General features: G+C 39.6%; 1 protein-coding gene across 3 annotated transcripts in view; it reads right to left on the reverse strand.

Moving 5' to 3' along the window:
* Positions 1–27,286, reverse strand: part of CSMD2 (CUB and Sushi multiple domains 2) — a 1,533,565-nt gene that overhangs the window by 251,889 nt on the left and 1,254,390 nt on the right. For all 3 annotated transcript variants that reach the window (XM_073615428.1, XM_073615429.1, XM_073615430.1), the window contains 2 exons: positions 24,595–24,786; positions 17,318–17,456 (listed from right to left, as the gene is read on the reverse strand). In XM_073615428.1, the coding sequence (XP_073471529.1) occupies positions 17,318–17,456; positions 24,595–24,786 (331 nt within the window). The remainder of the gene's footprint in view (positions 1–17,317; positions 17,457–24,594; positions 24,787–27,286) is intronic.

The following is a 27,286-nucleotide window of genomic DNA, read 5'->3' on the forward strand; positions in this document are numbered from 1 at the left end:
TGAGCTGTTATGAGGTAGGGATAAGTGGCACAATTTTTATTGTGATCCTCCTAGAGTACACATTGCATGACTTTAGCACAAAGTTAGGGAAAAAACTTTCAATAGGGACATCTGTTTGAGTGGCAACTTTCTAATACCATAATTTCCTTCCCTTTTATCTCAATTCTGTTTCATGTTCAGGATAGCATATTAAGGTAAATCTCCCCAATCACACAGTCAGTTAAAAATGAAAGTACAGGAGTTTTACACCTTCCTATCCTTTCCTAAAACAAAATAACATTGGCTATATGTATGTATTTAACAAACAAAGGCCCGGGCTGGGTATTAAGCCACAAGCATTATAACGCTTCCTATCTGGTAAGTGTGTATTCTATGTGGTGGAGGGATTTTCCATGTCGTGTTGTGAATCACTAGCATCACGAGAGGACTTTGCAAAGTGACACTCACTTTTTTACCTTTCTCCACATGATTAGTGTTAATGTTTACTGAGGATTATAACGTTTTTTGTTGTTTGTTACCTTCCTTTTTTATTAGGTGGATGATTTAGCACAGCTCTATTTTCCTATTATGTATTATTTAAACCTTGTAGAAATAATATTTTCCTATTTCCATCATATCCTGTTACTATGAAAACTGTACACCAATGATTGTTGTCCCTGTTTTCTTTCCCTAGCCTAGACCATATGGGCAGACTTACGATTTCCAGAAATTAGAATGCTACATGCAAATTCCAAAGCAGTACAAGGCTTCCTTTCAGTGTAATTTCTCTGAAAGTGCAACTATAGGTTTGTAACTCCTTCTATAATATGTAAATATATACTATACAGCATACTTGCACTTAATAGCAGATTCACCTCTCTGATTGCCTTTTTTTAAATAGTAACAATTCAGTGCTGTCGTTTGCTGTCCCCTGCTGCATCCATCTTTTTGGCTGCTTCATCTGATTTGCTCCTTCTTCAACAAACAGCTGCCACTTGAGATGTTCCTCTTGGCACCTGGTTCCATTCTCAGCATTTTACCATTGCTGGGAATGGACCAGAAGTGTACAGTGCACTGAACCACATGTGGTGTAGAAAAAAATAGATAGGAATAGGAGGAACTTTTTTTGGGGGGCAGAACAAACATACAAAGTTTATTTGCCAAAACATGGAAAAAGGAAAAGGAAAACTGCAGGACTTTAAAGGTGTCAGAAAAATGAAAAATTGTTTTGTATTCTAAAAATATTATTATTATTATTATTATTATTATTATTATTATTATACAGGATTTATATAGCGCCAACAGTTTTATTAATAAACAATAAAATTATTATCATAAAAAATTCCTTGTTGCATTTCAAATTCATTTCATATACAAATACAGACACTACCGCTCTACATGTTTTACTTCAAATGAGCTTCTTCAGGGGGTTCTAGAGTGCTGTATGAACTGATAACTAGAGAAAAATAATAAAGGAAACAACAAGATAGGAATAATTACATAAAGTTTTTAAATGAGACTGTTGCATCTAACATGATATAGGTATACAGATGTACACTTAAATTTAGCAAGAATGCTTTACGATCAATGGATATTTATGAATATAACGCAGATTGAAACTAAAATGGACCTACCAGGTATAAATGGATCAGAGTGAATCGCAAAAGCAGTAAGCTTCTGAATGTTTCATACAGATACCTTGTTTAAGTAATTGATTGACCACAGAGGGGAGATGTAGAAGGAGTTCACATATATCCTGTTAGGGAATATATGTATGTATGCCTTTTGGATTCAGCGCACACGCACTAGCATCCAAATTAATGTCCGTGTTCCGGAAGTGATGTCAGACGCTTCCGGAACGGGGGGAGATATGAACCCGGCAGACGCTGCCATTCCCTTCCCATTCTATTTAAACTTGATTTCGATCTATACAAGAGAGCCAAACCATCGGGATTTTCCAGTGGAGAGATATCCTATATAACAGATTTGGAATTTGTCATTTAAGGGCTTTGGTAGCAATCTTACTCGCCCTTTCAACTATTATTCTCAGGCTAATGATGATGCTAAATCAATTGATCTCATTAATACCACTGTGAATGAGGTAATTAATACTTCAATATTATTCTCAATAGTGACAAATTAGGCCAATTAAAAATACTTTTAATAACCAAGTGTAGCGACCCCCTGAGTATACTGGGAACAAAGAGACACCTCCAGATACCAGGAGCAGGCTTACATTCACCCCAGGGCTGAGTCCATGGACATAATGGGAAGTGAGAACAAATATGGGTGCCAGTCACTTTAGTATTTTTCAATGCTTTAATGAAAAACTTGAAAGAAGTAGTAGTAAAGAGGTTGAGGGGAGGTTGCAGATACCTTTTTGTAGCAGATCACTTACAGACTCTTCAGAATAAAGGACAAACACACAGCTTTCTCTTAGCGGAATCTTGTATTGCTGAGTAGGTCTCTGCCACAGACCTAACAAATAGTACAATGTCTGGATAAGCCTCTCTCACAGGACTTAGCAGCCAGCGGATACCTGGATAAGTCTCTCTCACAAACTTAGCAGCCAGGAATGTATTACCTTGATTGAATTGTAGAACAGCTTCCTGTACCAGAACCTTTAAGCCATCCGGCGATACTGTAAGGGTAGTTTAAATATAGAACAGCTTCTTCATAGTACCAGAACCTTTAAGCCTTCCTGGCAGCACTGTAAGAGTAGGTTAGAGATAGGTGCATCTTTCAAGTAAGTCACCAGGCCCTTCTGAGGGACCAGCCTTCATCCTGGCTCTCTCCAGCAAGGGTCCTCCCCTGGATCTCCTCAGCTTGGCTCGGCTTCCTCCACCCAGGCAAGACAGCCTAAGGACCACCTCTGCGGTAGTAGGCCCCAGACAGGCTTCTGGGCCTACTTGCACATCTGCAGTGACGCAGCCCTCCATCCTGGAGGGCCACAAAGTAAGAACTGACTCTAGTACATGGCATCTGTCCCATAAATACTCTCCCCCAGAATGCACAGCAGCAAGAACCTCCCACTGGGCTGTTTCTGAAAGAAGAATATTCATTAAAGTTTTACTAAGTTGTTATTCACACACTGTTCCATGGTACCAGTGACACCTACTGGCAACAGTGGAAACTGCACAACCAAGTAAATTCCAGAACAGATCCAGAAAACTATATACATTAAATCTGAGCTGGTTACAGCTCAGCCAAAAACTAAATTTACCTGCGATCACCTGATCAAAAGGAGCAGGGTACTACATAAATAAAGGGCTTTTTCCTCTATATACAAACATACATACATATATTCCCGAACAGGATATACGTGAACTCTTTCTACATCTCCCCTCTGTGGTCACTCAATTCCTTAAACAAGGTATCTGTATGGAACATTCTGAAGCTTTCCGCTTTTGCGATTCATTCTGATCCATTTATACCTGGTAGGTCCATCTGTGTTTCAATCTGCATTATATTCATAAATATCCATTGATTGTAAAGCATTCTTGCTAAATTTAAGAAAAGTGTACATCTGTATACCTATATCATGTTAGATGCAACAGTCTCATTTAAAACTTTATGTAATTTTTCCTATCTTGTTGTTTCCTTTATTATTTTTCTCTAGTAATCAATTCATACAGCACTCTAAACACTCCTGAAGAAGCTGATTCCAAGCGAAACATGTAGAGCGGTAGTGTCTGTATTTGTACAGGAAATGAATTTCAAATGCAACAAGGAATTTTTTAATAATAAATAATAAAGTAGATTTTATAATACAAAACATTTTTTCATTTTTCTGACACCTTTAAAGTCCCGCAGTTTTCCTTTTTCTATGTATTCTTCATAAAAATTGGGATGTGGCATCTACTCTGATCTTGCTGCCCTCACCTTTCTTAAAAATTACCTTCTTGGGTGTCAATTGTAAAAATATTTCCTTTTCCTATTTCTGCAGTTATTAAAAAAAAACTAAATTATGGTGTCACACTTCCTACAGTAAAGAATACAGGATGCCCAACTGTGAGAAGATTACATCTTTTGCCTTTGTTGAAATCTGTGGTTAGGCGAAAACCCAAATTACTTTAGTTAGTTCTTGAGGTTTCCAAGACATACAGTATAAGAAGCAGGCAGATAATTTAGATCACCAGTGCACACCCAAAACTAAAATATCAGTATTGTGTGGAACTGTTTTTTTTAATTCAGAGAAGTGGTAGTTTCTGATTCTGGATTGTCACTTTTCTCATTAAGTACTTGGGGAAAAGTCTTGTTATATGCCACATACACCTTCAAAAAATAGCCAGACCAGCACCTAGGGATTTTGCAGTGGAGCCTGTGATGAGCCACTCACCTTAGCAGTATAAATATAATCTTATGTTATCTGTTTCAGGCTTGTTGGCCATCATTACTGCAATGCATGTAAGCCATGGCTTCTATGTTTTAAGAAGGCTCTACTGCGCTTTGCTGTAAATTAATGAAGGTTTTTTATTTCCTTTTAGCCCACCATTCCATAACCTAGCTGGTCATATTTTCTCTCCCTATCAAATTGGGTCATTTAAAACCCTCCTCTCCCCTTCAGTTCAAATTACCTTTCCTCAGTACCTCACCACTTAATTTACCTGTCAAGAGCAAAGTAAAATATTGGCATTTCTGGGTATTGATAAGCATAGTTTCATAGTTGGTAAAGGTTTAATAAAGATACGAGTCCATCCATTTCAACCTGCATGGGTAGTTCATGTTGATAATCATTTCTCATACCCCTGTATATTATGTTCGCTAAGATGTAGGTCCAAGAGTCTTTTAAAACCATCAATACTTCCTGCTGCCATCACTGTGGAAGAGAGTTCCACATCCTTATCACCCTGACAGTGAAAAACCCCCTACGTAGCTTAAGGTTAAACTGCTTTCCTTTCAATCTAATTGTGTGACCCCGTATCCTCTTACAATCCCTGAGACTGAATAGTTTTCTACCTATGCTGGGATCACCACTGAGGTATTTGTATACCGCTATCATATTTCCACTCAAGCGTCTCTTCTCCAGGGAGAATAAGGTGCTTGCAGTCGTTCCTTGTAACTAAGGATGGGCGAATGGTACGGCCCGAGCATGAGTTTGGTACTTTTTTTTTTAATGGGTATGGGTACGATGTACCCGTACCCATTCACATGGGGGGGACGGGATCTGAGGGCCCCCTTGTTAAAGGGGGATTCCAGTTTCTGATAAGCCCCCCACCCGTAGACCCCGACTACCACAGGCCAGGGTTGTCGGGAAGAGGTCCTTGTCCCCATCAACATGGGGACAAGGTGCTTTGGGGAGAGGGCTGCAGAGCCCCCCTGCCACACAGCACCCCCTATGTTGAGGGCATGTGGCCTAGTATGGTTCAGGAGGGGGGGTGTTCTCTCTCCCCCCCTTTTCCTGACCTGCCAGGCTGCATGCTCAGGTCAGGGTCTGGTATGGATTTTGGGGGGGACCCCACGCCAATTTTTTTTACATTTTGGCATGGGGTTCCCCTTAAAATCCATACCAGACCCGAAGGGCCCCATGCCGTTTTTTTCTTTATTTTTTAATAGCCGAGTGCTGGCCATTGTAACCGCGAGTCATTTTAAATGGGATTTTTTTTCTTTAGAAATGTCAGTTCTGCTGTAGCATGTTCTGTATATGCTACAAATGCGCCACTTTACAGGCACATTAAGGGGGGTGGGGGGCAGGCACGATATTTAAAGGAATTTTTCACTTTCATTGTTGCATTTTAAGCATAATTACAATCTCCTGAAAAAAATATTTTTTTTTTATATACATGTCCCTCAAGACAGTACTCAGACCCCCATACCTCTTTTATGGCCAATTACTTGCATATAAGCCTTCAAAATGGGCACTTTTGATTTTTCTGGCCCATCCCTATTCGTAACTGGGCTCCTCCAGTCCCCTTATCAATTTTGTTGCCCTTCTCTGGACCACAGTTCTAGCACATTCTTCCTGAGGATTGGTGACCAGAACTGGATGGAAAACTCCAGATGTAGCCACACCAGAGTTTTATACAGTGGCAGAATTATTTTATCTCTGGAGTAAATTCCCTGCTAACAATTTGCTAGCTTTGCGTGCTGCGGCTTGAAATTGCATTCTATTGCCCAGGCTGTCTTCTACCAGGACCCCCAGATCTTTCTCCAACCTGGATTCCCCCAGAGGTTCTCCCCTAGTAAATACCTTGCATTTATATTTTTACCCCCAAGTGTATTACTTTACATTGGACATTACTTTAAATTGGACATTTACAGCTTACTTCCCTGCTTCCACATTTCCACATTAAATGGGACAATGCTGTCAAATGAAGGCGAGTCAGTTCAGAGCTTGCCAGAGCTTACTCTGGTGGCTGAACAGAGTGACACAGGAGCAAGGAAAGCTGGTTATATGCTGTCGGTGAGAAGGAGGGGAAGGATGGTGCTATTTCTGATTTCTTGTTTCTTAGCTGCTAACGTGATTCAATGGCTTTAGTACTTTACGAGTCACTTATCTGAAACAATCATGCAGTACAGAGCACCGCCTTCACTCTGACTTTCTTGAAGTGCATGCTTATGTTAGGTCAGAGATTCAGAGTATTGTAGTCAAAGCCAGGCATTTAGCATTTTCTGAAAGAGATCATATAGCATTGGCATTCTCTGTGTTGCTTATAGCACATACTTCCTTTACTAAGCTGCTGGAATGCTTGACAAAATTTATAGCTCACTTTTTTTTTTTGCAAAAAATGCCATATATTTGCAAGAGATCCACCTGTATTAACTTTGTAAAACCATTAATTACCTGCAAAATGTATAATTTAGTTAACAATACATCCCACCATGTTATTATTGTGACTTTTTAGGTAGTTGTTTCTTGTTTCAATCATTTGCTGCTGTACTAAACCTGGGACAAAGTGCATAAGTATGAATTGTACTGTATGATAGGAAGAAACTCTAGAAGATTAAAAAAACACGTGGGTAATGCAAGAAGGCTCTCTAAATGTAATTAGAAAGCCTCTCTTAAAGCCAATGAAAAAGTAGATGACCTCCCTATAGCTAGAGTGACCCAGCATTTCTTAATTTGTCATGCTACACATCACACAGCTCCCCAGCCACTACAAGTTAAAAATCTAATAGAAGCTCAGATATATGTGTCTGTCCCCTGGGGACCTTATTATCACTGGCGATCCTTTCTCCACCTTATAAAAGCAAATGACTTCATTAACAAGTCCTGTCCAACACTTAATGGCAAGAAAGACATTAGCAAGATACATTAAAGCCAATCTCATAGCTAGTCTGTTAGGCTGATATAAGGCTTTGCAAAAAATACACTAATTAGAGACCATTTCTGGCTGAAAGACGAAGGCATATTATTATTGGAGAAATATTTTCTAGAGTTTCTAAAATTCCACAGAGCAGAAAGTAAATATACTTTATTTTTACTATGTTTCTAAGTAGGCTCTTAGTTAGGCCAGCCTAACAAATAAGAGCTTGCCAACCTGGAGAAAACTAATTTTTTTAACAAGTGCTTTTGCTTTCTGGAATTTAGACTATAGAATCCATTGAGCCCAGGATCCAGAAAAACTTTCTCTATAGACACATGAGAATTTGTCTTTATTGACATTGTGTTTTGCAAGAGATGATTCTGTTGACAAAAAAACCCAACAGTGACTCTAGGAGTGTGCTTATATTTTAGACAATGGTCCTTAAATTTGTTTTCCTGTTTGCATTCCTATAATCAGGTCAGCCTGTTCTCATATCCCTCCCCCAATTTTAGGAAAGAACAATACTATTTATACAGGTATCTCTGAGGGCAGGATGTGATAGAGCGACAAACAAATCGTTGAGAGTGCTTACAAATACTGAGACGAGTAACACAATCTAACCAATTTTTTGTAAGTAAAAGCACACATGGAAAATCAAACTATAAGCCTACCTAACTAGCTATAGGCCTACCTAACATTGGAAGAATGGAGATACTTGTGACAGACCCCTTGTAGCAACTCTCTTCCACATGTTAGCTCTACTCTGAGCACCCATTAAGCACACACAGTACTTGTGCTCTTCTACTGGCATCTGCTGTCCCTCAGTTCTGCAACTCCAAAAAATGAACCATTTTCGAGGACACCATATTGCCACTCATACATATCTCTCACATTTAACCACTTGACCACTGGGCACTTAAACCTCCTTAATAACCAGACCAATTTTCAGCTTTTGGTGCTCTCACATTTTGAATGACAATTACTCAGTCATGCAACACTGTGTCTATGTGAAATTTTTGTCCTTTTTTTCACACAAATGGAGCTTTCTTTTGGTGGTATTTAATCACCGCTGGGTTCTTTATTTTTTGCGCTATAAAAGAAAAAAGACAGAAAAATCTGTAAAAAAAAATGCATTTTTCTTTGTTTCTGTTATAAAATTTTGCAAATTAATAATTTTTCTTCATATATTTTGGCCAAAATTTATACCGCTACATATCTTTGGTAAAAATAACCCAAATTGGTGGATATTATTTGGTCTTTGTGAAAGTTATAGAGTCCAAAAGCTATGGTGCCAATATCTGAAAATTGATCACACCTGAAGTACTGATGGCCTATCTAATTTCTTGAGACCCTAACATGCCAGAAAAGTACAAATACCCCCCAAATGACCCCTTTTTGGAAAGAAGACATTCCAAGGTATTTAGAAAGATGCATGGTGAGTTTTTTAAAGTTTCCATTTTTCCCACAATTCTTTGCGAAATCAAGTTTTTTTTTTCTTTTTTTTCACAAAATTGTCATATTAGCAGGTTAATTCTCACACACAGCATAAACATACCACAAATTACACCCCAAAACACATTCTGCTATTACTCCCGATTATGGCGATACCACATGTGTGAGACTTTTACACAGCGTGGCCACATACAGAGACCCAACATGCAGGGAGCACCTTCAGGTGTTCTGGAGCACCCAGGCCAATTCTGACATTTCTCTCCTACATGTAAAAATCATCATTTATTTGGTAGAAAATTACATAGAACCCCAAAACATTATACATGTTTTTTTAGCAAAGACCCTAGAGAATACGATGGTGGTCGTTGCAACTTTTTATCTTGCATGGTATTTGCGCAGCAATTTTTCGAGCGCTTTTTTAAAAAAAAAACAGTTTTGTGCTTTAAAAAAACCCAAACCAGTAAAGTTAGCCCAATGTTTTTGCATAATGTGAAAGATGAAGTTACGCCAAGTAAATAGATACCCAACATGTCACCTTTCAAAATTGCACATGCTTGTGGAATGGTGCCAAACTTCGCTACTTAAAAATCCCCATAGGCGATGCTTTAAAATTTTTTACTGGTTACATGTTTTGAGTTACAGATGAGGTCTAGGGCCAAAATTATTGCTCTCACTCTACTGATCACAGCGATACCTCACATGTGTGGTTTGAATACAGTTTTCATATGTGGGCGGGACTTACGTATGCGTTCGCTTCTGCATGCGAACACACGGGGACAGGGGTGCTTTAAATTTTTTTTATTGTTAATTTTACTTTATTTATTTTGGTTTGACGCTTTTTTCCCCAAAAAAAATTTTTTAGATCACTTTTATTCCTATTACAAGGAATGTAAACATCCCTTGTAATAGGAATATGACATGACAGGTCCTCTTTACAGTGATATATGGGGTCAATAAGACCCCACATCTCACCTCTAGGATGGGAAACCTGAAATTTAAATAAAAAAAAAAAGATCCTGGTTTCGATCGTAACGGTGAGTCGGTAGAAGCACCGGAGGGCGGCGGGAGGGGAGGACATTCCCTCTCGCCTCCCGTAAGAACGATCAAGCAGTGGAACAGCCGCTATGATCATTCTTATGGTGTAGGGAATCGCTGGCTGAAAAAGCTGATATCTGAATGATGCCTGTAGCTGCACCTATCATTCAGATATCCCTGTACAAAGTCAAGGACGTCGTATGACGGCCGGCGGGCGGGAAGTGGTTAAAACTGATTTTTTTTTTAACACAAAGTTGTCCATCTATACAATATTTCTAACACATAGCATGTACATGCCAAAAATGACACCCTAAAATAGATTATCCTACTCCTCCTGAGTACAGCGATACCACATGTGTGAGACTTTCACAGCCTGGCCACATACAGAGGCCGAGTATGGCCGAATATGGCTGAGCATGGCTGGGTATGGCTGAACATGGCTGAGTATGGCAGGGTATGGCTGAGTATGGCAGGGTATGGATGGGTATGGCTGAGTATGGCAGGGTATGGCAGTGCATGGGGGGGTATTGCAGAGTATCGCCGAGTATGACTGGGTATGGCAGAGTATGGCTGGGTATCACTGAGTATTGCAGAGTATGGCTGGGAATTGCTGAGTATGGCTGGGTATGGCAGAGTATGGCAGAGTATTGCAGGGTATGGCAGAGTATGGCAGAGTATTGCGGGGTATGGCAGAGTATTGCAGAGTATTGCAGAGTATTGCGGGGTATTGCAGAGTATGGCGGGGTATTGCAGAATATGGCAGGGTATTGCTGATAATGGCTGAGCATGGCTGGGTATCACCGAGTATTGCAGAGTATGGCTGGGTATGGCAGGGTATGGCAGGGTATGGCAGAGTATTGCAGGGTATTGCAGAGTATTGCAGGGTATTGCAGGGTATTGCAGAGTATTGCAGGGTATTGCAGGGTATTGCAGGGTATTGTGGGATATTGCAGAGTATTGCAGAGTATTGTGGGGTATTGCAGAGTATTGCAGAGTATTTTGGGGTATTGCAGAGTATTTCGGGATATTGCAGAGTATTTCGGGGTATTGCAGAGTATTGTGGGGTATTGCAGAGTATTGCACAGTATTGCGGGGTATTGCAGAGTATTAAACAGTATTGTGGGGTATTGCAGAGTATTGCACAGTATTACAGGGCATTGCAGAGTAGTGCAGGGTATTGCAGAGTATTGAGGGATGGCTGAGCATGGATGAATGGATGGCAGTTGTCATAGAGCAGCGCTGTTTGCACTACACATCCATCCCACAGCGCTGCTGCCATCCCTTCCCTCCCCCTCTCCGCTCACAGTGTACCGATCGGTACACAGAGGGGAGGAGAGGAACCTGCGTCATGAGATGACGCCGGTTTGTTTACATGTGATCGCTCCGTCATTTGACGGAGCGATCACATGGTAAACGGACGCGATCAGCGGCTATTTACCGGGATCCGTGATGCACCGGGTCCTCTGGACCCGGCGGTCACAGATGTTCTTGGGTGCGCAACCCAGGGGGAGCGCGAGAGTGGAATTCTGGGAGGACGTCACTGTACACCCTCCCAGAGTTAAGCAACCGCTCTGTAGCCTTCATTTGGCTATGGGCCGGTTGTTAAGTGGTTAAGGATCCCTGTTTTGGGACAATGTCAGTAGTACAGGAAAATCTGCTAAAAGCAAACATTTCTAATGCCGCGTACACATGAGTGAACTTTTCGACCGGACTGGTCCGACAGACCAAGTCCGGCGGACAATTCAACCGTGTGTGGGCTTCATCGGACCTGCAGCGGACTTTTTCGGTCGAAAATCTGACGGACTTTAGATTTGGAACATGTTTCAAATCTTTCCGACCGACTCTAGTCCAGTCGAAAAGTCTGCTCGTCTGTATGCTAGTCCGACGGACAAAAACCGATGCTAGGGCAGCTATTGGTTATTGGTTATTGCTATGAACTTCCTTATTTTAGTCCGGTCGTACGTCATCACATATGAATCCGTCGGACTTTGGTGTGATCGTGTGTAGGCAAGTCCGTTCGTTAGGAAAGTCCGTCGGAAGTCCGCCGAAAGTCCGTTGGATAGACTGTCGGACCAGTCCGGTCGTGTGTACGCTGCATAAAAGTATATATTTCACTTTAATACATATCTAAACATTTCAGATAGGGTATGGATTAAAATCCATATTCAGGTTATTTTTCTATCTGTATGCCATTACGTGGATTTCTATTGACTCCCTTTCCTATAGACACAACAGGAAGAGAGAGAAGAGAGAAAATCTCTAAAAAATAAGATAAAATCCTCCCTAAGCAGTTGGCACTGGAATACGTGTCCCTATTGGATGATGTCCCCTCACCTCCTGTTAAAGTGGTTGTAAACCTTTTGCAACCACTTTTCACTACAGGTAAGGCCATAAAAAGGCTTTCCTGTAGCTACCCAGGATATCTCCTAAACCTGAATGGCTTAGGAGATATCCCCTGTATCAGCATGTGCTGACGTCATTGACACATGCGCACTGAAGCAAAGGCTTGTTCGTGCTGTTGCTTCAGCTGACGTGCTGTTACCGGCGGCTCCCGCACGCATGCATGGGAGTGACGTTTTAGCGGCTCCGGCCAATCTCAGCGCCGGAGCCTGCGATACCCGTAAATAACTCCGGGAGACATGTCACTGGGCAGAGCTGTGTGCCGGGATAGCTGTGGGGGCTTCGATCTAAGGTGAGTATTTCATAATGAGCTAGTATGCTATGCATACTAGCTCATTATGCCTTTGTCTTGCAGGGTTTTTTTTCAGTGGGTTTACAACCAATTTAAGGTGACAAATATAATATATAGGATTTGCCCTTGCTTCCCCACTGACAATGGTCACCAGGACAAATTGAAAAGATGAATCGAACCAAGAAAAGCACAGACAGCAATCAAAACATGGCAGGGGTTCTAATCCTTCCTCACTCTATCCAAAACTAAAGTAAAACATTTTAAGGACAGATGCGCTTTAACAGTGAAATCATGGCTCTGAACATAGTAGGCAGTGGAAAGTCAGAGATAACAGTTTATAATAGAATAACAGAGAATAATCAATAAATAAAAGTGTTTTTACTAACATATACCTTTATACTGTAGGATATTCAATTGCCTACTTAACACGTGTGTGCTATGAAAAACAAAAAAAAACTTTTGTTCCTGATATTAACTAACAATGACATTACAGTAATTTAATTTAATCAATTGTAGATGTACAATGCGTGTAACCAGCCTCTTAGTGTCAGCTATACCTCTTATTAAACGGACAGGCTGGTATGCATTTTAATATAAATCTGTGTTCAGACTATAGACATTAAATGTATATATTATTAACAAGCAGTAAAAATAGCTTTTAAACCAGCATTCTCTTAGCCCCGGTTCACACAGAGGCGGCACGACTTGCAGGTCCCCTCACCGAGGCAACCTGCACACGACTTCCACGGCGACTTGCAAAACGACTTCTGTCGCCCCCAAAGTAGTAAAGGAACCTTTTTCTAAGTCGGAGCGACTTTCGTCGCTCCTATTAGAACGGTTCCATTGTACAGAACGGGAGGCGACTTGTCAGGCGGCTAGGTCGCCTGACAAGTCGCCCCTGTGTGAACCAGCACTTACCTCTCTGGCTACTTGTATTGTGAAGTAATTTACCCTCAACTGGACTCCAGACACGTTACTAAACCCAGGACCCTGCATTTACTATATCTGGTCTCCCACAGAACACAGAACATGGAAATGCAAATATTTTAGTAAATATATACTGCTAAATAGCTTTTCTCATCAGCAGTATATAGCAATCTTGTGACTTCTATCATTGTCCAGCCGAGCACTGGTTAAAGCTTGTAGGAGGAGTTTTCATTCTCCCCTGATTGTCCAATGAGGCTGCAGGACCCCTGACCCTCTGTCTGGACAGTGCTGATTGGCCCTGTGCTGATCACATCAAAAAAACTATGTAGCAATACACACCAAACTGAGCATGTGCAGAGTGTCCCCAAGGCTCTGTTCTTTCAGGAGATAGATTGGGGACAGTGAAAGAAGGGGAGGATCAGAGAAGACAGGATCAAACAGCCTTTTTACACAATGCGAAGGATTAATCCTTTAGGTTCCATAGTGAGTATAACAAGCATGCTTTACTACATATATAGACTGATTTTACTGTTGTGGGTTTAGTAACACTTTAATTGTTATATATTCCTGAATTGCTGCATTAGATAGAAATCATTTTTGTGTGCACCAAACACCTTTGCACACCCTTGATACCTACAGAGCTGTGGGTGGGACCCAGCAGGTACTTTCCTTATAAGCTGCCTGCCTACAGGAGGGGGTGGAGACAAAACCAGTCCTCCTGCACAATCACAAAGCGCTGTAGTGGCCAATCTTTATTAAATTAAACTCCCACAGAGAGGCAAAATGCAGGAATTGTCTAAAGTTGGATTACTGCAGAGATCTGTAGATGTATACAGAGGACACTAATAAGAAGACACATACAGATAGCTCTTGTATTTAAACATTGTTAGCCTAGCTTTAAAGACCACAGCAAAGACTTTGAAACCAGATTTCAGTTGATTTATATCAGCTTAGAAACAACCACTAGTTTTTTACATTAGAAGGCTGGCAGGCTGTGAAAATTCTGCATTCCACAGAAAAAAGCTAAGGTTTCTGATAACATTGTCAACTTTGAAAATTCATTTCTCCACAATACCTATAGATACATAGGTAAATGAGAGCATATTTCAAAGTTCTTTTACTGCTTTTAGAATATATAAATATTTAAAGGAGAAGTAGGGCCAAAGCTCTTTTGGCCCTACTTCTCCTGTAGGTCACAGGAGTGCACTATTCAGGTAATTTAGACTCTGGAGAGATCCAGACTTTAATTTTGGGATCCACCCAGATGCCTAGACCAGCAGCTGGCTCAGCCTCCTGGTACACTATTGAGAGCCTGAGCCAGCCACTTCCACCCGCTGCACAGCCCAGCACACCAGTTAGTGCTGGAGGGGCAGAGCAGAGATCTGGTGGCAGTCACTGGCTCTCTGTTCACTGAAAACCAAGAACAGAGCAATGAGGGGTCTTTGATCGCTTGGTTCTCAGTCTTAGAGGTGGCAGGGGACAGATGCAGCATTGGATCAAAGCTGCATCCACCTAGGTGAGTATGTAGTGTACAGGACCCCAAGGGTGGGTCCTGGATGGGTGCACAAATATTCAGGCTGTGGTCCCTTTAAAGGGGATAGATTGGTGTGCTCTGGGGTCTCACCCATACAGAGTGAGGGATTTCGGGATAGTTGTACAGAGGAGAGGACTGACTCACAGTCATCTCTGCACTGGTAGTGGTTTGGAGGCCCTGAGTGACATTCCAGTGGGAAAAGGGCCTTCACTCCTGACTACAAGGATGCTGGTACCCAGGGGGTTAAGTAGCCTCCAGGAAACAGCACATAAGCCTGGAAACTCTCAGTGTTGGTGGGTGGAGTAGGAGTTCAGAGGAGACCTGGCTCTCTGTTGCATGTGTGCTACAAACCGTCTGAAGCTGGATGCTGCTTACCCTGGAGTAAAAGCCCTTATTTGACTTTTGCATGTTTAACAGTTTGAATTGTGCTGAAGATAAGTGGACTTTTAGGTTGCATTTCTTGAAGTTTTATTTTGCTGCTGGAAGCTCCTTTGTATTTGCTTAAGAAAAAGAAAGACTTTTATGTTTAAGATAACCGGCTGTTGCATGTGGTCCCAAGTTGCTAGATCCCCTGAATTTTATGGTAGGTTTGTTTTTTTAATACCCCAGACTTCTCTTTTAAGTGTGCATAGTGTGGGCAAAGGTTAATTTTAAATACATATTTTAACTTCCGTCCATAAAAGATGAAATCTCGCACAAATTAATGAGGTATTAATTGGTATTCTATCTATCTATCTATCTATCTATCTATCTATCTATCTATCTATCTATCTATCTATCTATCTATACATATAAGCTCATCACCCATGCCATGGTTCACAAAACTAAGACTTTTTATAGGTTACCTAAGCACCATCTTCGACCTTACACAGCTAATGCTAAACATACTAAAGTCCAAAAAAAAAAAAAAAAAAAACAGGGTTTTCAATTGTGGATTCACAATTCAAGTTATAATCATCTTCTTAGTGTCACCTATACCATCCAACCCAAATGGTTACCTGGGTGTGATCTGGGAACATAAACCATAAAAGGCATCAGTTTTCTGTGCTCTCCCTCCTGGCCCCTCACAAGATTGGCTTTGTGTCACGCTCCTGTCTTAAAGTAAACCTGTTCTCAGTCTATACACACTAAAGATTTTTCATATTCCAAACAAGCAGTTATTTCACTTTTAAACAAGCCCTTATTCACATCTGTAGCTACAGGCACTCTAGAGATATTCATCATCAGAGTTTTTCAATAAACACACTAAAATATTCTAGAAACTGTCTGAAGCCCAACTGTTATTTTTCAGAAAGAGTTTATTCCCAGTACTAACAGATAGAGAGGTCAGAAATGGCGTATTTTAAAGCTTGTTCATTATTTGTTAAGAATATATGAGTATTAAAGTTCATAGTCTGGATACAGGTGCAATTTAGCCTGGTTTCACACTTGTGCGGTGCGAATTGAAGCTCAGGTTTCACTGGGGAGATAACAATCTCCTGTTCAACGGATTCATTGCGTTTTTGCTCAGGATTAGAGAGGGGGAGGGGGGGGGGTGTAGTGAGGAGAAAGAGAAAATCCTTGTTCAGAACGCAATGCATCTGCGAATCAGATGCGTTCCCATAGGAGATAATAGGCTTGTAGTTCGCACCGCAATGCCCAAAAAACGCACACGTTTTTTGTGCAATGCGCAGTGCGAATGCAACGCACATATGTGAACCAGATGCATTCATATGAATGTATTTTAAAATGTCCTGCGAATTAGATGCGGTGTAAGCCGCATCTAATTCGCATAGGTGTGAACCCGGGCTTAAAGTAAACCTGTACTGAAAGAAACATAAAGGCTGCCATAGCTAACTTCTCTTTTTGAAAATGACAGCTGTTTAACTGTCACGTAAGTCTACTACCATTAGTACTTTCTGACTTTCCAAGCCAGCACAAGTATGCAGATCAGGAGTTCTAACTGCATTCAAGCTTCACTTGCTTTGCATTTGTTTTGGCCCAGTTTTTTCAGAAGGAGGCCAGCAAGGTACTGTATATAGAAACTTCTCTTCCCTTTGCCTAAGAAACTGCAAACCATTGAAGACAAAAGGAATGAGCAGGAAATGTATCCACCAGCAGTCAATACCCAAGAGGAGATAAATATACCCAATCACACCTAAAGGCTATGCTTATAGCATATGAATTTCCGTCATACATGTACAAGAATGTAATATACAGTCTATATATATATATATATATATATATATATATATATATATATATATATATATATATATATATATATATATGTGTGTGTGTAAATTAAATGAGCAGATCATTTAACATTTCTGTAATACTAGCCATTGTAAAATAATTTAAATAGTTTTTCATACTCTCAAGGCAAAATACTCTATACATGTAAACTTTCAATCGTAGTCAGAGAGCATAATTGTACCACAATACATATGTTAGCATGATAGTTGTACATACGTGTTAAAGGAAAGTGCAATCACATAGTCAGGAGAGACAGTCAGTTTCCAATCACACTCTTTTTGTGGAGGATATGGTTCTGGGTATTGAGGAGAAAGGATAACTCCTGTTGGTCCGGTTAAGTTTCCACCACATGGAGCTGTAAAATACAAGGTAACTTGCTTGATTCGTTTTATCTATTTTAACATTAAGAATTCTTTAAACAATTCAACTATAAGAAAGTGTGGTGCATGCATAAACCCCTTATTTATTGCAATGACAAGTTTGGGAAAGATTGTGAGGAAAAAATGCAGGGGAAATGCATTGAGTGGACGCCCCCATGGACTTTAAAAGGCAGGAAGAAATAGATAGAGAGTAGATGAGTATAAAAGGCAAAAAAATGCCAACTTTATTAATGTACAAAAATATCGAAAGGTGATTTATAAATGAGATTCTGAGTCATATACAGTACAAAAATGCACCAATGATAAAACATCAAAAAATGTTACACAATATGTATCACCCAAGGCTGGTAATCCAAAATGTTACTCTTGGTGAGTTGGATTCAATTTGAATTTCACAGCATATATCCTGATATGTTTCGGAAAATCGCATTGGAGTCCAATGTGATTTTCCGAAACATGTGGGGATATATGCTGTGAAATTCAAATTGAATCCAACTCACCATGAGTAACATTTTGGATTACCAGCCTTGGGTGATACATATTGTGTAACATTTTTTGATGTTTTATCATTGGTGCATTTTTGTACTGTATATGACTCTGAATCTCTTTTATAAATCACCTTTCGATATTTTTGTACATTAATAAAGTTGGCATTTTTTTGCCTTTTATACTCATCTACTCTCTATCTATTTCTACCTGCCTTTTAAAGTCCAAGGGGGCGTCCACTCAATGCATTTCCCCTGCATTTTTTCCTCACAGTGTTATGTAGGATGTTGGCAGGCTAGCACATTACCCAATTCTTTAAATTTGTCTGTTTTGTCAAGTTTGAGAAAGACACATGTCCATCATGTTCAACCAAAAGAAAAAAAACAAGAAAAAATACTGAAATTAAATCAAGTTGACACATCACTCTTACTCTTCATACCTTCCTACTGGTCAGTAAGGGTTGTCTATCATAGTGATATGTACTAAGGTATGAGACAGGGACTCTTGATCTTAGTAGATACCATGGTTATTCAAAATCCTTTAATATTAGGATAGTGTTTCAAAGAGAATTTGCCAAGAATAAAAAAAGCAAAGAAGTAAATGTGCACCAAGAAAGTAAGGGAAATAAATGTGCGCCAAGGGAGTACTAAATCTCCAATTGCTTTCCTAGCTAATTTTCTTTAAAAGTAAACCTAAAAGAACTGTCTGCTTAACTAACAAAAATATGCTATTCACTGAACAGTAGTTGATTAAAGGATCATTAAAGATATCCAATCAGCAGCCTTTATGTAACAACATAATATCATCATATGTTGGGCCTCTGTTTTCCATTCTCCTAACACATTGCACCAATTTTTCTTGCTTGGTTTGGGGACATTAACTTGTATGGCCTCCTTTGAACTAATATATTGGAGTTGCAAAGATAGCTAGAATGGCTTTATGCCTGTCAAGTTGGCATGGAGGAAAAGTTTACACTTCTGAGGCCTAACCTGTGGCCCTTTCTAACATTTTGTGCAGCCCTCGGGCCCAATTAGTCTGTGTTTTCCTTGCCTAGGTGCTTACTCAGGGACTGTGAAGGAAAATATTCATTAAACCAGTTTCTACTACCAACAATCTGGTTTATTTAGTTTACACTTCTCTGAGCTTTTATAATGGATCTTGCTGAGAGGAACAACAAATGTGGTACCAGTAACTTTTAAGGGGTCTGTAGGGAACTCTGAATTTTAAAGGGACTATAAGAGCAGTAAGCTGTAGCAGTCTAGAGTAGAGTGCCCCTAGTCACTAACAGTCTCCTGAGTCAGGTCCCTAGTGTTCACCTACACCTGTAATATTGTATTATTACTGGATATTATGTTTGGCTAGTTTGGTGATGTCAGGGGCTACACTTAAGACCCCCTCTATTAAGTGCATTGGTCGTGACTAATTGACACCATTAATTTCATAGTTTGTATTGTGCTTAGAGTACCAAGTATTATTATTACTAAATATATTGTATTATCAGTTTTTCTGGCTGCCATATTATAATTCTTGTCTGACACAAGCAAACATTGCAGTAAAACCAATTTAAAAAAGGAAAGGGTATATATAGCAGCAACATCAGGCTGAAAAATAACCTTTGTTACAATTAGTTTATCAGCTTAAGTAGCAAGTGAACTTGCCTGTGTTTATTGCAGCAAGAGAAGCATTTCATGTCAAGCAGACAGGAAAATCAATGTGGTGGGCCTGATCTACCAGAGTCAATCAGCATGTTGAACATTCGTGCTATTGATTTCAGAATATTTGCTTACAATCTTATAACAGAAGCAACATTGAGCCAATAATGGACAAGATGCACTGCTCCAATCTTGGACCTCTTTAGCTTTAAGAAGACAGAAGGTTATACATTTTCCCTCACATCACATCTACTTATTGAAACATTTTAATGGCTTGGATACACAAAGTCACTTATCCCAGTTCCCAGAAAATCACACATTATCAGCGGCTGCTAAAGACAATCACTGAGCTTCTCTGTCACTCTGATCTACGACATGCATTCAGGCTGGTCACAGAAAATAAACACGTCAAGTCGTATAACAGTCATGCTAAAACAACATATGTGTTACTCTAGGGACTTGACAATGGATTTTAATAATCACGGAGTACATAACACTAAATTGGCATGGATATTCACTTCAAATATATACCACTCTGTGCTTAACATAATTGTAATTGAAGAGGCACTTCTTCAGAAATAAAGATGTACACAGCACATATGTCTATTTTCATCATCCCTTAATGCACCATACATGTTAGAAACCAACAGTTTAATTAACCATTGACTGGTTTGTAGGTTTTATAAATGATAACAGAAAGAGACAGCAGCCAAGCCATATGTGCAGACACAAGAGCCTTCTGGAGCTTAGAGGCTTATTTATAGATGTGGGTTGAGCAGAGTTGGGTCCCCTACTGTCACATTGCCTGGGCACTGCTCACTTCTAGGTCAGGTGCAGAGCCCTTACGGTTCTCCAATACAATAAAGTGAGCATTTCCTTCACTTTCTGTCTGCTTCCCGACACTGAGGCAAGCATAATGTTTCCCCACTGTCCTCTAAATACCATTTTGATTGGAAGTGAGTGGAAGGGAATGCTCACTCTCTGACCTCAGATTCACGTTAAGGGTATTGCATTAGCTACTCTTCATCTGCTTCTATCTATCTATCTATCTATCTATCTATCTATCTATCTATCTATCTATCTATCTATCTATCTATCTATCTATCTATCTATCTATCTATCTAAATGAATTAATGAATGATTTGTAAAGCGATGCAGCGCTGGATCAAAGCTGCATCCACCTAGGTGAGTATGTAGTATAGAGGACCCCAAGGGTGGGTCCTGGATGGGTGCACAAATATTCAGGCTGTGGTCCCTTTAAAGGGGATAGATTGGTGTGCTCTGGGGTCTCACCCATACAGAGTGAGGGATTTCGGGATAGTTGTACAGAGGAGAGGACTGACTCACAGTCATCTCTGCACTGGTAGTGGTTTGGAGGCCCTGAGTGACATTCCAGTGGGAAAAGGGCCTTCACTCCTGACTACAAGGATGCTGGTACCCAGGGGGTTAAGCAGCCTCCAGGAAACAGCACATAAGCCTGGAAACTCCCAGTGTTGGTGGGTGGAGTAGGAGTTCAGAGGAGACCTGGCTCTCTGTTGCATGTGTGCTACAAACCGTCTGAAGCTGGATGCTGCTTACCCTGAAGAAAAGCCCTTATTTGACTTTTGCATGTTTAACAGTTTGAATTGTGCTGAAGATAAGTGGACTTTTAGGTTGCATTTCTTGAAGTTTTATTTTGCTGCTGGAAGCTCCTTTGTATTTGCTTAAGAAAAAGAAAGACTTTTATGTTTAAGATAACCGCCTGTTGCATGTGGTCCCAAGTTGCTATATCCCCTGAATTTTACGGTAGGTTTGTTTTTTTAATACCCCAGACTTCTCTTTTAAGTGTGCATGGTGTGGGCAAAGGTTAATTTTAAATACATATTTTAACTTCCGTCCATAAAAGATCAAATCTCGCACAAATTAATGAGGTATTAATTGGCTATCTATCTATCTATCTATCTATCTATCTATCTATCTATCTATCTATCTATCTATCTATCTATCTATCTATCTATCTATCTATCTATCTATCTATCTATCTATCTCTTTCTTATATATTTATATCTGTGCAGTGATAGGGTGAAGAGCCAAAATTGTTCACACACTAGAGCCCTTTGGTGACTTTTTGTTCAAAACTACTAATAGGTTCTTAAATTATTTTTTAATTGCATTAGATATTTTTCAACTCTTTTAGACAAAGTCTACTGCGCGCAAAAAGCAATGATTTGTTTCTGACTTACTTGTTTTTAAATGGCTTGATCACTTTCCATTTACATTATTTTTCTTTTACTATGATTACAATTGAAATGCACCAGCTTTAAATGATGTCACAATCATACTTACTCTTACATTCTTACATGGTCAAAGCATCACACAACACCATAATAATGAAATAAATTACATGACAATTTAGTATTGGGCAAACGGTTCGGCCCGAGCATGAGTTAGGACCGAACATTTGCCTGTTCAACCGTTCCCCACCCCCCTTGTAACATCACAGACTGATGCATGCTGGGCCAGTGACATTATAAGGGAATGGTGCCACCAGGTGACATAGCCAGGTGGCTCCGCCCTTACCTATATAAGAAATATCTAATGGCAGAGCCTGCAGTCGGCAGCCAGCCTTCATAGCGGACTAAATCATTTTTATTTTTTGGGTGCGGCGGGCGGTGTGATCGATTTTTATTTTCTATATTTTAATTAAGGAATTGTCAAAATAATTGTGTGTTTTTATTACTTTTTGACACTTTTTTAGTGAATGGATAGGGGTACTATGTACCTGTAACTCAAATACATCAAACACATGGAGGGGGCCTGGATCTGGGGGTCCCCTTGTTAACGGGGGCTTGCAGATTCCAATAAGCCCACCACCCGCAGACCCCCACAACCATGGTTAAAGGGGTGAGACCCTTGTCCCCATCAACATGGGGACAAGGTGCTTTGGGGTGGGGAACCCCAAAGCACCCATCCCCCCATGTTGAGGGCATGTGGCCTGGTATGGTTCAGTAGGGGGGGCGCTTGCTCATCCCCATTTCCTGACCTGCCAGGCTGCATGACCGGATAAGGGTCTTTTTTTTTCTTCACTAGCCAGATGAGTCATTTTAAATGGGATTTGACTTGTTTTTTTTTCTTTAGAAATTTCGTTTTTGCTGCAACACATTCTATATATGGTAGAGATGCGCCACTTTACAGGCAGACTAAGGGGACCACCCAGGCACTATATTTAAAACAATTTCCATTTTATTGTTGCACTTTAAGCATAAAAAAATCATTGCTCCTGAAAAAACTATAGTTTAAAAGAAAAATTGCATTGATACATATCTCCGTACACCTACTTGCATATAAGCCTTCAAAAATAGGCACTTTTGATTTTCCCTTTTCAGCTATTATAGACTACAATGGGGTTCACAATTCTGGTTAGAACTTTACAGGGGTGTTCAGCCCATCTCTACTTTGAATAGGTATCTTTCATGCAAATTAGACGGGAGTCTGTAAGAACAACATTTAGCTCCAAACAACCCCCCCCCCCCTCCAAAGAATCACCAGCTTTACATAGGACATTTTTTACTGGTCTTTACTAAGTTCAGAATGCTGTGACAATGAGTGAATAAGATGATAATGGATGTCTGTATTTCAACTACTGATGAAGAAATGTTAACAATAATTATACAAAAAAAGTCCTCTTTGCTACTGCTGCCTATCGATGCATGCCTGCTATGCATAATAATAAATTTGAAATTGCTGACAGCTGAAGTGAATCTGAAGAAAAAAACATCTATATAGAGATATTGGAGCAGCTACTAATCAATTTTTGTATAAGTCTCCTTTAGGGGGCGTGGCAGGGGGTGTATCCTATGCCCACATACTTTTGATAATAGGTGTCCCTTATTCCCATCTTAAAAAGTTGAGAGGTATGGTTCATCCAATACTGAAATATTTATAGACCCCTACCAGGCAGAATACTCAGCCTGCTGACCTGACTTTTGAAAGAACAGCAGTAGGCAAATAAATAATCATTGTTTCATTTTCTATCTAAATTCCCTTGGTTAGCACATGTGCATACAGGACAGGACCAGTAGAGCAGTGTCTCTGCACTGCTATGCAGAGAACTACAAATAGTTGATATCAAGAAAATTTAGGTATTTACACTAGTAATTTAAACATACATTTAGTCATTTTTAGGTAATATATAATTGATCTAATTGGTGTTCTTTACATTTCTGCCTGGAGTTCAGCCTCAAGTCTGATCCTGCACACTTGCTTCAGGTCAGTAATTAGCTGCAGCTTCCACATTTCTATACCCAACAGGCTTCTTTTAAGGTAAACAATTTTAAATACTTGAGAACATTTATCAAGAAATTGCCAGTTTCTGTAACAATGCACTGAATTTGCCTGCCTGACATCTACCATTGCAGCATGAACACATTTTCAGTTATAAGAAATAATGTGCAGGTCAGAAATAATCTTTGGCGTTATACAAAAACAATCTGTATGGAAATAAATATTTCTTGCAGTACATTTTTAGCAAATACCAGCTTATTCATTCATAATAATGAAGAATACTAGTTCTAAAGGCAGAACTTTTTTTTTTTTTACTTTAATGCATTCTATCCTTCCAAAGCCTGGACCAGCTCTATGGTGTCAACCAACAGCGAGCTTCAGCCCGCTGCCTGCTGAAAACAGGTCACAGGAGTGCAGAACGAACTGCACTCCTGTTATCCACAGGAGAAGTAAAGCCAAATGAGCTTTGGTAGTACTTCTCCTTTAAAGTAAGTAAGCTATTTCTTCAGCACAGCAACCCTTTGCAGTGTTAATAAGCCAAACTAGTACAATGTGAATTCTGATTATTTGATATGAGTTATTTCACTTAAGACAAATATTGATAAGTAGTATGCAGGTGTTAAAGAGTAATATACAGGTGCTATTCTTCTTGGTAAAGAATAAGAGCATATATCAAAGTTTTTTTGTTTTTTGTTAAATCATTCTTTCTTACCAATGCAGATAGGAGGATTAGGGTTCCAGTAGAACCTGTCAGCAATCTGCACACAATTAATCTTAGGTTCCCCTTCTAAAAGATAGCCTGGATCACATTGGAATACAATGGAGTCACCAGCATCACGACTGTCTCCGCTTCGACTGCCGTTTTGAGGTATTCCTGGGTCATTGCAGGAAGTAGCTGTAGTTACTGTAGAAATAAAGAAAAAAAAACAATGCATCACATGACCTTGCCATTCTAATACATACAATTAGCATTTATGTTTGTTTCTGCCCTTATAAAGAATAAGGATGTATTCAAATTACAGTTAACTGGAAAACCACTACATTTAATTTCTCCTAATACATGTCCATATCAACACACAATTTAATAAAAATATATATCCTGTCACCACTGACCTCAAATATTGAAAGTACTGTCTAGTGGTCAAAAGGACTCTCTTGTTTCTGACGTGGTTAACAAAGGGCAAATCAGGAGCTACACTAGCTAAATTCTTGATCTGGGTCAGTGACTTAGAAATGATTAAGTCAGGGGCAGCCACTAACCTGCTTTCCAAAGGGATGTTAATAATGACAGCCTACATATTTTTTCCCAGGTTTCCAGTTAGAATAAGCAGGGTAATAGTATATAAAGGGCTACCTCTGACTTCTGTTAGGTACAATTGTATGTTCTGTGCTTTTCTTATTAGTCATGAGCTACACAGAAGATTTGTAGAAGCTCAGTTGCAGTACCTAGATAATTTATCACTAAACAGATGAATCAAATGAATCTCTATGGTGTTAGCTACACAAGTAGCATGCAGTAGCACATAGAAGCAATTAATCACACATGATTGGAGAACTGTAAGATTATTTGAGATTAATCATTACTACATGCTACTTGTTTAGTTTTCACTAGCCACAAGCCACTGCTCAATTTAATTACTTATGAATTGATTATCCTAATGATTAATTCCTAGTAATTTTAGTAGCATAGCTAAACTACAAAATTCTCATGGGCGGCTCTGGTCTTTGTCTTATCGTGAAGCTTCTCCAGCCTACTTCTCCTTGCCTCTCTTACTGTTCCTGTTTGTCAAGAGAGGAACAAGTGTGAAGAGAGGACAGGAGTGCACTGAACCTATATATATATACTGTACATATCACTGGTAGCTGACATACTTCACCTTGCTTTTAAAGAAAGTCAAGTCAAGTCAAGTGTACCCACCACATAAACATACACCATTACATTAATTGTGCAGATGTACAACAGAACTGTTTTACTTTAAAGAGCTCACCTGTTACGAGTTGTTTACCATTTAACACAAATTGTCTTTATGAAAGTAGAGGTTAATTTGTCCCTAAGCAGTTTACTAGCAGCAATGTATTCCAGATTATTATATAATAGCTGCTGCAATTTAACTCTACGTGACAACTACAGAAAAAAAAGATACATGTGCCAGCCTGCAGAGAGATAGATTCGAGAGGCATGAAAGTTCTGCAGGGGCCATCTTGAAAGATGAAAGTATTTGGGATGAGCCATTTTCAAATAGGTGTAAAGGAACTAAACATAAATATCCTGGATTATTTTCCCTTTGGTCAGATTTCTTGAATAGTGCCTGGAGGACTGCATAGAGGTGACTAGTGTGTTGTAAGTGCCACAACGGTCCTCTATAGATTACATTTTTGTGCTACAGTATCTTTCATATATATATATATATATATATATATATATATATATATATATAGCTTTGGTGCTGCTTGATACAACATAGTGCTGCCATATCCTCAGGAAATTGTTCATCTCATCATGAGCTAGTGTCATAGACTGTATTACATGAACAAAGAATATATTAGCTAGATCCAGAATCAAATGCAGACACATGCTTTACAGGGGTGTTTGGTGGACCAAGAAAACTGGCTGAGAAGAGAATTTTTTCAGTATATAGTGTCTTAAAACTGAACTTTATTAGATTTTTGGGGATACAACACCAAACACATTAGCTATATGTAACTGTGTATCCCATATCCTGCAGGCTACTACTTTTTGCAAAAATCCTCCTTTCATGCTCTCTTCAGAGGCACCAGATATTGCCATGAGTGGCTAAAATCCGATGCTATATGGGTTAACATCAGTGGATGCTAGTGTTAAGAGTTGCACCACTTCGCCATTTAGAGACCTCATACTACTATTTTGCCACAATGCAACATGCTCTGTGAAAGGCATTGAAGATTTTGAGATCCTGTCATTCATCGGCTCCTCCATTCACAGAATGCAATACATTGTGGCAGAATAGTAATATGAGTTTGATTTTTATCTGCAGTCTGGATTGATGTCAGCATGAAATAGCTGACAGGAAAGATCATTCTTCCCCACCAATCGGACTGTATTTTTTTTTTTTAGGAGTTAAAAACCAAAGCAGTGCTCAACACATTCTCCTTCTTGTATTGTATGTTGCAATCTTCTTCTCTCAAAAGAAGCTGTAGTTTGTCAATAAGCAGCTAGGGCTACAGCCCACTCCCCTTCCATGTTTTAAAGAAAATATAGGGTACACAAAGATAATGGTTTTGTTCCATTTCTTATTCTGTGTGATATTTTATTTCTGGTTGTGTGTTTCCCTATCTCTTATCTATTTTATGATTGTATTGTACCTTTAGATGTATTTGCTTGAACCTTTAACTATTTTTACCTCCCCTTGTATTTGAAAATGCTG

This window comes from Aquarana catesbeiana, linkage group LG02, assembly GCF_042186555.1.
Source record: "Aquarana catesbeiana isolate 2022-GZ linkage group LG02, ASM4218655v1, whole genome shotgun sequence".
Taxonomy (NCBI): domain Eukaryota; kingdom Metazoa; phylum Chordata; class Amphibia; order Anura; family Ranidae; genus Aquarana; species Aquarana catesbeiana.